The sequence below is a fragment of the Lacerta agilis genome, chromosome 7 (assembly GCF_009819535.1).
Source record: "Lacerta agilis isolate rLacAgi1 chromosome 7, rLacAgi1.pri, whole genome shotgun sequence".
Taxonomy (NCBI): Eukaryota; Metazoa; Chordata; class Lepidosauria; order Squamata; family Lacertidae; genus Lacerta; species Lacerta agilis.
The window spans coordinates 53,985,436-53,998,455 of NC_046318.1; the positions used below are offsets into that span (position 1 = coordinate 53,985,436).

Below are 13,020 nucleotides of genomic sequence, written 5' to 3' on the forward strand. Positions count from 1 at the left end.
TGGCTATGATCCAGAGAGTGCATTTATGCAAGAGACTGTATATATGCCACAGGAGGTGTTTTCTCTCTCTCTTCCCTAATGCCTCTCATTATGAATTTTCAAGCTGCTTTCTTCACTACATAAGGAGCCTGATGCCATGCTATGTGGAGGTGAGAACTGCGCAAACAACTTTTCTTGATTGTGGCTGTTATGCTAACATCCTCTGAAATTAACAGAGTCTTGGTGTGATCACACCAATCATGCAAGCATATACCAGAGCTAAAGCATAGGTTTAAGATGGTAGTGTGCAAGTATAACCAGTTACCAAAACTGAATTTCACCTACACTTTCATTACCTACTCTCCCAGTATTACGAAGGAACACGGTTAAACTTCTGACCATCACTTCCTCCTCCTTTGGAAATACGTAAAGTTCAGAGATGGTACAAAATGGCACCATCGATGCACAGGAGGGAAATATAAGCAGGCATGGGAGAATTCCAAGGTTTGCATAAGCATAAAAACCCTTTTGTGGTGGTGGTGGTGGTGGGGGCTTATCATCATCATCATCATCATTTTTATCAAACATGCTCAATAAGCATGGAATGCTGAAAGAAAAAACCCCTCAAAAACCAGATGGGAGTGGGAATGGAATGGCATATCATGGGGGAAAGCATGGCTAACTAATTGGAACTCTGACTGGGAGCACTCCACATTGCCACATTTTTTTAAGGCCACACTTGTATTAGTACAACTGGCTGGATTTCAGAATTGTTTCTGGGATTGTGGTTTTTAATCACTGAGCTGTCTCATCTGCTTCCATTGATTGTAATTCTTGATATAATATTTCATCTCTAAAATACCTGTGCATATATTTCTGGGGACATACTATGATTTTCAAAAGATATTTATAGTAGTCTTAAATTTATTTTATGGCTATCCTCAGCATATGTATTACTTGTTCCAGTCTTCTCTATACAAAATAACCACTGTATTTACACACTCTGCAGCAAAGGTGAAGCCCATAAAATTTTAAATAAACTTCTTTCCACATACCTTGCTTTTGGTATAGTAAATACAGATTAATAATTAATAATAATAAGTTCATTTATACCCTACCCATTTGACTGGGTTGGTCAGCCACTCTGGGCGGCTTCCAACACACATCAAAATAATAAAAAATGGATATAATTGTGTTGATCTCTTAACTATTCTTTCTCTCCTCTCTGGCATTAATTCCTTCCCTCCCTTTTGTTGTCAGCTTTAATTGTGAATTGGTATCATGACATTTACACCGAAGCTTACCATGATTAACCAGAGTTCTCACCTTAACTAGGAAATTAAATGAGTTTGCAAATCTTTTTTCACAGGAAACACACTCATTATTGTAAATATATTAGTGTAAATATAGCACTAAACAATTGTTCACACTCACAAAGAAGAATGGAAAGCAGGGTGGTGGTGGTGAGATGGTTCAAGTGTCCTTCTCTGTCTCATAACTATGATTAAGAGTTTGGCAAAGTAGCATTTGCACAAGGCATCACAAAGAGCCCAAGCAATCTATACCTACAAAGCATTTTTCTAAAGCATATAGTGCTCTGTCAAATGAGGGGTTTTCATTTTGTAGTTCTCGTAAGGGAATTATCAGATTCTAAGGTATAAAACTGGCATTGTGAGCAGTCAGCTTTACAGTGAGACCCAAATCATCTGCATGTATATGACTCTTTGCCAACATAGACTCACTCTGCAGCTTAGCTAAGGATAGCAAGAGAGTGAAACAGAGGGACAGAGGAAAAACTAAGGGAAATGCAAGAATGTCAGGAGGTTTGACAAAATTCTGGGCCTGTCTTACAAGCCCTACAAATATCTGTGCATGGGAGAATTATCTATAGAAATGAAAAGACTTGCTACCACATCTCTCAAGTGGAATCCTTACATACTTGTGCCCAAAGCAGCTAGTGACAGCAATGTGTTTCACTATGCCTGGCACAACTATATTTCCATCAGAAAAATCTAGTATTCCATAATTTTATTATACCTGTTCCCCACGCCAAATATTTAGATATGCAATAATTGAAATTCTTGAAGATGAAAGTACTGAAGTCTTCATCATCTTCAAATATAATTTCTTGACCTCCAGATTAACAAGAGGTTTTTCAAGGGCACAAACAGAAAATACACTCTGCATTCTGAAGATACTCTACAGAAATGGAAATGTGTGCAGGAAATGTTTCCCTTTTCATATGACAGTGGAGCAGGACTGATATCAAATGGTGGGAAATGTTTAGTTGTACCACATGTCCTCACTGTACTGTGATTTGGGGGATGGAAAACAAATGTTCTATTTATGCACGAATGTTGTACACGACTTTTGACCATTCTTACATTTGTGTGACTTTGTCAAAAAGCTTTTGGTAAGTCTGTTATCCCCAAAATATTCAGTAGCTGCAGAAGATGGCAGATTTCATTAAGGATCCTTAATGGGTTAAAAAAAAATAAGGAGGAGAAAGGACAAGTAGATAGTTTTCCTATGGAGAAAAGTGTGGTGCTGCAATAAAACTACTAGCACATTTGCAAAGCTAAGCAGCATCCAGAATGGTTTCAAATTGGATGGGAGACCACGTGTTGAGATTTCTGCCCTGCAGGGAGTTAGACAAGATGACCCTTGGGGTCCCTTCCAACTATACAATTCTAACAGTCCATGATAAACATTATGGATCCTGAAGAATATCTATTGGCACCCCAGTGATTTCCCCCCATGAATTATATGGAATAAAAGTAGATGACGAGGAAGCCAACTCTGCAGATAAGGGCAAACTAGGAGAAATCCCAAGTAGACTGAAAGCTCCAAAAGGGTCTCTTCAATCCAGAGTGGAAGAAAGGGTAGCAGCATAGCAGAAGAGATTTAATGTTAAATTAGTACAAAACAGAGATGACTAGAATAATATATCTGGGACAGCCACAAAGTCTCATTACTGTGAGAGTAAAGGTCTTGTTTTTTTCTCCCTGCTATCTTTGGCCAGTCCAATGAGGAATGTATTTTGGCCTTAGGCCAGCTGATTGGAATGAGCTGTCTTCACTGGCTCCTGTTTGCTGTGTTGAAAGCAGGGGAGAGAAAGGGAGGGAGGGAGGGAGGTACTTTTAAAAGCCAAGAATACAGAGGCCAGGATTCTGCTACTGGATCTTATCACAGAAAATGTATGTCAAATGTTCTGGAAAAAAACTACACAAGCAGTTCATTTATGGGTGAATTTCACTGTGCTTATATTAACTTTTAAAGCTCTACAAAGTTTGGGACAAAGATATCTTAAGGACCACCTTCTTTATATTCCCTAAACTTTAAAGATGCAATTCTCAGGCTGAATCAGGCATCCCAGACATGCCTGCCAGCCCCAATTTTTAGTGAACTTCTGAGAAATGACCAAACAATTACTTTATCAGTGGCTTTCAATACCATCACCATGGTATCCTTCTGATGCGACTATCCGAACTAGGGGTGTTTTTAGTGTCAGGCAGTCATCTTATCCATTTTTTCCCTCTTTCTTTGTAAGCATAGCTCAGTTACCAAATCTTTTATCCCTATCCCCTGCTATTTTGACTGACAGCACTGCACCATCATGCAGAGCTCTTGACAATAATCATATAACCAAGCCCACTATTTTCTTTTTCCTATTCCATTGTATTTTCCCCACCCTTGAAGTAGACAAATCTGTTCTGCCCTGCATAATTCCTACACATCATTACTCCCATTTTTCATTTTATAGTTAAACTAGTAATTCATATGCTGCTTCTGCTTCCATTAATTTTTGTCCATTTTCTTTTTCAAATCCTATCTCAGCTGGTGCATTTTGTCCCTTTTGCTATAAAAATATTAACAGGCATACCTATTCCTTTTTCTAGCTCTCTCTGAATTTAGCATCAATAATCAAATCCAAAAATACACCTACAGTATCCCTCTTATAATGCCATATGTGCTATAGTTGTTGTTTCCTTAAGTACCTATATCAGTTAACCCATCTGCATAGGTATGCACAGACTTTATGCGCGAAATCAGGAGTGTGGAAAGTTTTTTAGCCTGAGGTCCACATTCTGTCATGGGCAACCTTCCAGGGTTGCATGCAGGGTGGGCACGGCCAGAGTTTTATCAGTGCACAACAAGCTATATGACAGCCACAAAAACATCACAGGTTTCTACACCCCCACACTCAGTGCTCCATCCCCGGCCAGGCAAGCAACAGACATGATCACAGTTCAAGAACGCATTCTAGCTGGGTAAAACCAGTCAAGGGAGTGGCAGAGTAGGATTCTGAGGACCAGCGAGAGAGGCTTTGAAGACAGCATTTGACTCCTGCTCCTGATAGTTCCCCATTCATGATTTAAATGAAGTACCTCAAAACTGAGCAAGAGACCTTCCCGAAGCAATAAAACATACATACCCGAGTTCAGCAGGGAAAAAAGAATTGAGGAGAAATTCAACTTTTTCATACTTTATTAGAGAGACTGACATATAACTCTGAACTCTGCCAGATGGGCTGAATAAATAGAGTGCCTCAGTAAAAAAAGAAAAGAAAAAAAAGCTGATTTCATTCTAAATTTATTAGAAGCTGTGTATCATGTTGCTATGAAAGCTGCCTGCAAAGAACTAATAATTAATTCCAATTCTCAAACCTTGTTAAAACAGTAATTAATCCACATTCTGCTTTATTGGTACAAATAAAATGAAAACAGCAAGAAAGCCATTGGCAATAATTCTTACACACTTAAGGGGAAAAAACAGGTATATAATATTCATGCAATTAGTAACTGTAGCAAAAAAAGAAAGAAAAAAGAAATAGTACCCGCAGGAACTTCTGATCTGCATTGGCATGTGAAGTGCGGCAGAGGGGCTGTTCTTGAACCATTGGGATAGAATGAGTTATCAATCAGTGAAAAGAACAAAGACCAGTTTAAAATCCTGGCAGATTACTTTTGTGTTATAATGATACACTAGTGTCCAAATTAAGTATTTCATTATAAACACTTATTTGCTAGCACATAGAATTGTAATGTGATCTGATGTGGAAAAAAGAGCAAACTCTGAAATAATGTATTTCTGAATGATCTGCAAGCTGAGCCTTGAATACCCACTATTCGTTTTTCAAAGCTGTGTACTACTAGCACAATTAAGTGCACAATTAAGCATTTCTAAAATGGGTCAGTTATTATTTCTGTAGACCTAGAGCATGATCATAGGTAATGTATGCACAGGAAATTTTCATCTTCTTCTGTACCCAAAAATATCAATGTCTATATATATATTATGCATAAATACGAGTATTCTCTTACTAAACAAAAGAAGTCCCCCACATCACAGGTTTCAATTATGCAATGCAATTCTGAATTGTGGCCTGCTAAACACAAGAGCTAAATCTGGTCAAGGCAGAATGCTTGATTATGGTAAGTTTCTAATATTTTGTAGACAGGAATGTGTAACTGTACACATGCCCCCTCTAGTGGCTTAATATTGGTGGTATGAATTTGCTCCATCCAATTGGCTGGGTTACTACAGTACAGTACTATGTAAAAACCAAAGGTCCAATTTTCAGCCTCCAATCTTCATGAAAGATGAGCTTTTGTGGTTCTGCATGGGGAATGGGGGCTGAAACCTGGAACTCTGGTACTTACTTAGTAACATCTCCAAATGGCTAGAGCAAATACTCCCTATAAAGTTTAGCAGAGCTATTCCAATCCTCAATTCTGTAGTGAATTCAGTAAACTGAATGGGAAATGTACCTTTGATCCAATATTTCACCCCACCTTCAATAAAGGGACAATCTTGCCCCCATCTTCTTGTTCTTTGATATTTCTGGCATTTATTGCTGGAAGGGTATCAAGAGAGACTAGAAATGAAAGCTAAAGATCCTGGTCTTTAAAAATCTGGAAATAAGGCTCACTAATTTATGAAGAACTATATAATTTGGAAAGAGTCATAATATCTTCTCTAATCTCTCTCAAACTACTATATATTTTTAATATGGAGCAGGCTTGCTCTGCCCACAACCAATAGCTTTGAATGCAATGTGCTATGTGCATCCATTTTATTGATTCATAATGATGTGACCCAATGGATTAGCCATAGAATGTACTGGGGTTTTTGTTTCATATCTAAAAACTTCTACCATGTTTTTCTGATCCTTCCAACTCTGTATTTGGAAAAGAATAAGAGGCGGGAGTCAAGCCATTTATCTTAGTTATGTTTGGAAGGCTTCAATATGTTCAATTTATGAATACAATTGGATGTATAGTACTATGAGATAGAATGGGCTTTGATTAAGGTTTAATCTGGGCAATTCTCCATGACATCAACCTTGACAAAGGAACAGAAATTTATAGTCATTTCAGAATTATGTTTGAGGAGCTTTTTTGTATTGCAAGTTTACTCCAATCTATAATTTGAAGTAATTTTAGGGGGTATTAACAAATGCCTTTTGAAACATTGATCTTTAAAGATACAGCAAAGTTGGAGAGCTCTGTAAGAACGCAGGGAATTTGTTTTCAGTAAAAGAAAAAGAATGTGTCCCACACATCCATTGTAGCCTACCGTATTTAAAAACTTTTTCATTGTTTGTCTTTATGTTTTTAGCAACATTCTCCTCAAATTCTTTTTAGAATTCCTTATTGTCTGCTTACATTACTTACAGCAATTGAACTTGATACAATAAAATATTTTTCAGATACCCAAGTGAATCTGGAAAAAGAAGTTCCATACATAGCATATGGATCAACTTGTAATCAGAATAGAATGACTTGGCACTTCATATTTGTGTCCTTTGCAGAAAGCCAAATTATCACTTCAATTTCTTTTTCTTCTAGTGCTTACACAATCAATTCTTTCTGCAGAACACGTATTTTATTAGGCACTCAAGTCTTTAAATCTAGTCCTGATTTTCCTGTGATGACTGAGGGTTCATTATAGCCCCATAAACGGAAATGGTGAGTCCTCAGTATTTTTTAATGTACCACACAGTTCAAAGATGCACGAGACACTTCTGAAACTCTATAAACATTATCAGAATAGCCACAACTTATGAAAACACAACAAAATGGTTTTAAGAGTTCATGTAATTCAGTAGACAGAATATTGGGTTTTCAAGATTACTCTCAAGATTCTACTCTCAACCAACTTAGAAGCTTCAAAGGTTGCAAGAACTAAAATCCACTTAATACACTAAGAGTTGGATCCAGACTTTATGCTTATAGCTTATTAACTGAAATCAATGGGACTAACTCTAAGCATGAAATCCTAACCCCACTTACCTTGATGTGAGCCCCACTGAATTCAACAGGACTCACCTGTGAGTAGATATGGTTTAGGACTGCACTGGAAGTCTGGTTCCAACCATAACAGAGCAATCCAAACACCTTAGACCTGGCTATGGGGGCTTTGGATTGAACAGAGGTGCTGCCCCATTCAGCTTTGCTGACTTGAGGCAGAATCCCACCAACAGAGTGATGCAAGCATCACTTCATTGGAACCAATCCCTCACTTCCACTCATGTTCCAAGGGTGGAGATGAGTCAGCCTGGGATCCACTGAATCTCATTCCGTTGGCATCAGGCCCAATCCAGATCCAATCAGTGTGCCAGTATTGAACTGGCACATGGATCTGGCCAGATTGTTCTGCCCCTTCTCCTGTTCCGTTCACCATGAATGGCTGAGCTGTGGAGGTGGCTCTGCCAGTTGGGAAGAGCATGTGGGTTTGGATGGTACCTTAAGGCTGCAATCCCAAAGACATGTACCTGAAAGTAAGCCCCACTGAACTCAATGAGATTTATTTCTGATGGGGCTCACGTGGTTATGTTGTTGTTGTTAAAAAAAAAAACCTATACCAATTGTCCAGTGCTGGTCCACTAGAACTACTGGGGCACAGACCTCCTCCAAAAAATGTCAAGCAATTAAAGATGTTCCTCAAAATCTCAAAGCCACACACTCTTTCCTGATCCACACACGTTATATACTTCCTTGGACTATAGAGGCATTTCTGCCAACCTCCGTTTCCCTTGACTAATCAGCTCTCTGTACCACTCAGCCAATCCTAATCAAAAGTACCGGTATATCAATGCAAAGAGATCTCCCTCATGTATCTCTAAGCAGAAAAAGGATGTGAGAAAGTGGGCTGCTGGAAAGTCTGTCCTATTAGGGAAGCTCTTACTCCATCTGTTGTTATGAGGCCTGTCCAGCACAGCCACGATAGTAATCCACGGGTGAATCCCGACTGCTTCAAAAACAGCTCTATGTGATGGTATTAGCATAAGATTCATACACTGACTCCGAGTTGTTTCTCTGAAAGCCAGAAAAGCATCAGGAAGTTCCCTACTTTGAGGAGCTTTTTATAGTTTGGTTTAGTATTTGGAAGACATTATCCCAAATCTTAGACAAAAAAAGGTTGATTATGATTAGTCTGGTGTAATGAACTCTACTCATGAGCTGAGATTATTACTGCACATTTGCAGAGCAGCTATGCATTGCAAATATTTTCTGATGCGTTCTGATGTGTCCTGACTCAAATGAAACAACATTTATTTCCTTTTTGTGGTTTACTGATTGGAATACTTTGTTATTTTAATTCAGAGGGGGAAAGTGTTCTGAATATTGAAAACTACATACAACTAGAAGCAAGTGTTCCTCATATTTTATGTGTTTAGTTTTTTTGGCAACAGATGTGTAGGTGTAAACAATACATGAATTAAAAAACTGATACGGTATGGCTTAATTTCTAAGTAAGAGAGAAAGAGTCAATCTTGCCTGAAAACCATATTTAGGCCCTCTTACATGGAAGCTGTTTTCCTGTCCATGGATGTGCCGAAAATAATAATAACTGATTCTCTTTTTTAGAGGAAGAGCAGGAGATAATTGCACTCTGCACCTGTGTAATGGCACTTTCCTAAATAAGTGCTGTGCAAATCCTATCGTGAGGTTAAAAACTGCAGCCCTACAAAGTCAAAATATTAGGCCTACTGACCGCCTCTGCCAAAGCCTTAAAAGCTAGGGTGGGGAATCCCAGGGGGCCTCTCTATCCAGCCCTCAGTAGGCTACTATGTGGGCCGCACATCCGCTCTCCAGGCCACACTCCTGAACGTCTTTCCTCTGCACACTCTTTGAGTACTTTTTCTGTGCTGAAACTGTGAAACTGCCTCTTGCTCACCTGGATGGGTGTAGAAACCTCTGACAATTGCGTAGCTGGAATTGGCTTTACAAAGTTAAGAGTTGCATTCATTGTGCCATCTCCTTTTCCTTTTGACCCCACCCATAACTGGCACGTGGCTCCCATATTCTTCAGAAGGGACTGTGTACCTTGCCCACGCGTGCCCTAAAGGTTTTAGGCCCACACACTTGAATAGTCCTTGGGAGTGACTTTTTAATGTTGTAGCATGATTGATGGCAGCCCCTTCAGGTGTGACAGGGGACTCATGTCAGCCTATTCCAGAAGGGCTATTAAACATTCCTATTGGGGCTGTGTGCTTCAGTTGAGGGGGGAAATGTCATGTACTCCTGAAAAGACCCTGTGGCGCAAATGGTTGAGGACAGGTGATTATTTATGGGAAATAAAGTAACACTATTATTAATATTTAACGAAGATGCATCTTCACGGACTGTTACGACACTTGCATAGTTCCCCAAAATTTCTACCCCTCTTCAGTATCTGAAATAGGCAAAATTAATTAATTAATTTTTTTTTAAAAAAATAAGATTCAGGTTGAATATGATGGACTGCAACGGCCAAAAGGGCTGTAGAGTTAAAACAACACGCGTGAAAGAGCCTCTTGGAACTTAAGGGTATCATGGTTTGTGTTTCTGGCGCGCGTCCGAAAGCGTTTTCACAAGTGACACCGAGCGGGCACGCGTTTTAGACTCAGAAGCGCCCCCCTCCGTGCATGCCATCCCACCGCGCGCCCTCTTCCCGCAGCCCCTCTATGGCTTCCCCACCTTTTTCCACCGGGGGCGGGAGACGCCACGCCGCCTAGGAAACGGTTTTCCTCCTTTGCGAGGGAAGCGGCTCCCCCGCCTGGCCGCGCTTGGGAAAGAGCAGCGCCGTTGCCATTGGCTTTGCGAGAGGCGCTGTCGCTAGGGAGGCGAAGCTTGGCAAGGCGGCTTCAGCTGGAGCCGCGGCTCCGCTCCCTGTAACCAAGGAGCGAGTGTCTGTCGAGCACCAAGGCAGCGCTCGCACAAGGGCTGCTCCCGCCGCCTCCCTCCAAGCACCCGGCGCTCCATGGAGAAAGAGACCCCAGCCTTTTCCCGCCTCGCAGCCTGGGCTCGGCTCGGCTCTAACGCGCGGGCTGGCTTCTAGGGAGCCGAGTTTGCGCCGTCCGCCGGACCTCTCCACGCTGGTCTCTCCGTCTCTGTCCCGCCGGCTCCTCCCTCCCTCCTCTTTTTGCTTCAGAGCAAACCTCGGGAGTTGCTGAAGCAGCAGCAGCAGCAGCAGCAGAATCAGCAGCAACAACACGGCCACGCCAGCCCCTCGCCCTGGGCGGCAGCTGAATCTGATGGCGTCTCACCAGCAGAACAGGATTCAAGCCTACCTGGAGAAGAACAAGATCGGGCCCCTATTCGAGGTAAGGAGGCTTCGGGCCACCGGCTGGGCTCCCTTGGCTTGCACCGAGCCCGGGGCGCTCGGCTCCTTTCGGTAGCTGCCGCCCTGCGCGCGCGCCATCCGCCTGGGCAAATGCGCGCGCGGGTCACGCCGAGTTAACTTTCAGCCTCGCCTTCAATTGAAATTGCAAGGCACACCAAGAACGAGTGAGTGACCGGTCTGAGGGCCGAGCGCCCGCAAGCGGGAGTACCTGCTTCTCTCTCTCTCTCTCTCTCTCTGTGTGTATACACCTCGGTGCAGGTTGCATGCAGGTATGCTTCACCTCAGAGAATTCACCTGTGCCTCCTGTTTCCCTCTCTCACACACGCTCTTCTTTTTCCTCTGTTCCAAACTCTCCCTTCGCCCCCACCCGTTTTCAATTTACGGTCCTGCTCCTGTTCTCTTGAGAATTGCACAGAAGGAGCATATCATACCAAGAGCAACTTCTCTCCTTACTGTGTTGCTGCACTTAGTATTCTTTCTGGTGTGCACCTGTTAAGGATAAGAAGAAGCCCTGCTCCCCATTGACTCAGGCAACCTTCTTGCACGTTTTCTCTTTCTGGAAGGCACACAAGTCTTTCTCGGATGTTAATGCTTATATATGTTCTCCTGCCTTTTACTGTTCTCTTGCTATTAATCCACATGTTCTGTATTTGACCTGTTCTCTTTTATAATCTTTCCCACTGATACACATTCTTTCATCCTACATAGTTTTTTTTTTACTGAGCTCCTTTGCCTGCATACATGTTCTCTGTTGCATGTGCTTCATATGTATATATTACCACTTGCACATATCTCTTTGCAACTCTCCTTCCTCTTCTCTTTATATGGGTCTAACATTTCAAACACTAAAACTAAGCAGTCACGTGTGTAGGGAGAAGACAGTCGGTTCCATGGAAGGCATTCCTTGATTTTTTTTTTCTGTCACTACGCTTGCTGAGAGTCAGCAAAACTGGACTGAGTTGGAATCATCTGTCACCTTTAGGCTGTGCATAGTCCAGCCTTTTGTGGATTACTGCCTGGCTCTGTGCGGGCAAATCCAGGGCAGAAAGTGTCCTGTTAGTTGCCAGGGCACGGGGTCAGAGAGTGACTTTGCACTGCCCAGCCACGGAAGGCAGCCCAAGGCTGCTGTGCTTCACCCTCCCTGTCATGTCAATGTGAGGGATGGAGAGTGTTCTAGAGTCTCACTGGACAGGGGGACTGGTGAGGGCTCCACATGCAGACTCAGCACATGGGAGTGTTTGCTTCAGGATATAATGCAAAAGCAGTATCGCTCTGCTCTGAGAGCAAACCAGAGGATAGCTGAGGACTTAAGCATGCTGCGCACGCCAGCATAGATAACACCAGAGCTATTATCTTCTTTTGACTGATCTGAAACAAAAATACCACGCGAGAGATTAATTCAGGATTTGCTGGAAGCACAAAGCAGATTTTTAAAAAGAGAGAAGATAGTTATAAAAAGTGACCCGTCCCATTGGAGCATTTTAAGGCTTTATTTCTTTATGTCATTCTGCATTTGCAATTACAGTACTGTATTGTGTTTGTTCTCCACAGGTTGCAGCATTTCTCTGTATAGGTTTTGCTTAGATATAAACATCTATAAAGAAAGGGCTGGCCAAATTTTCCTGTAACATTTTAAAGCAATTATGCTTTTAGTACTGTATTCATTTTTTTTTACCATTAATTTTTTTTGTGACACAAGCCTTGGTCTTATACAAATGTAACTTATGTATGAAGAATGAAAAAAAACAAACTAATATAGATCTACTTATCCCGAAACCATTCTACCAAACTGCCAGGAAACTACTGCCAAGCCGTAATGAAAAACGTAGTCATTGTAATACAAAGCATGTTCTGAAATGAAGTGATACTACTGCTAAAGAATATAGTGGCTGAGGATCAAAGAAGCGTCCAGTTCCCAACTTCAACTTCAATTTTATTGTTTAGCCTTTACAAGAGGTGTCACATTGTTTTCATATTTAAGTTTTATTCACATTTCCCCCTCAAAATGTTATGTTGCCATACTTCTAGTGGACCATTAGGGAATCAGATGCTAGAATACTCTCTATTGTTTTTATGTCAGGAAAATCATACCTACTTAAGTGTACTTTGCCTTTGTGAACGTGGGCAAAGAATAGTTGAGCTGGAAGAGACATCAAAAGTCACTTAGTCCTAGCTATTTATTGCAGGAAATCCACTGTTACAGCATCTCTGAGAGCTTATCATCCAGCCTTTGCTTGAAAACATCTAATGAAGGGATTCCACCACCTTTCAAGGCAGCATGTTCCATTTGTCAAATAGCTTGTACCAACCAGAAGTTCTTCCTAATGTTTAGCTGAAGTCCCCTTGTAATTGTTGATTTGGGTCCTACTCTCTGGAGCAGCCTTTTCCAACCTCCCCCCCCCAAATGTTCCTGAACTACAACCTCCATCA

General features: G+C 41.4%; 1 protein-coding gene across 3 annotated transcripts in view; it reads left to right on the top strand.

The window, feature by feature from the left end:
• Positions 1 to 10,430: 10,430 nt before the first annotated feature.
• The window catches only part of C7H8orf34 (chromosome 7 C8orf34 homolog), an 87,584-nt gene continuing 84,994 nt past the window's right edge, over positions 10,431 to 13,020 (top strand). For all 3 annotated transcript variants that reach the window (XM_033155350.1, XM_033155349.1, XM_033155353.1), the window contains exon 1: positions 10,431 to 10,570. In XM_033155350.1, the coding sequence (XP_033011241.1) occupies positions 10,502 to 10,570 (69 nt within the window). In that variant the 5' untranslated portion in view covers positions 10,431 to 10,501. The remainder of the gene's footprint in view (positions 10,571 to 13,020) is intronic.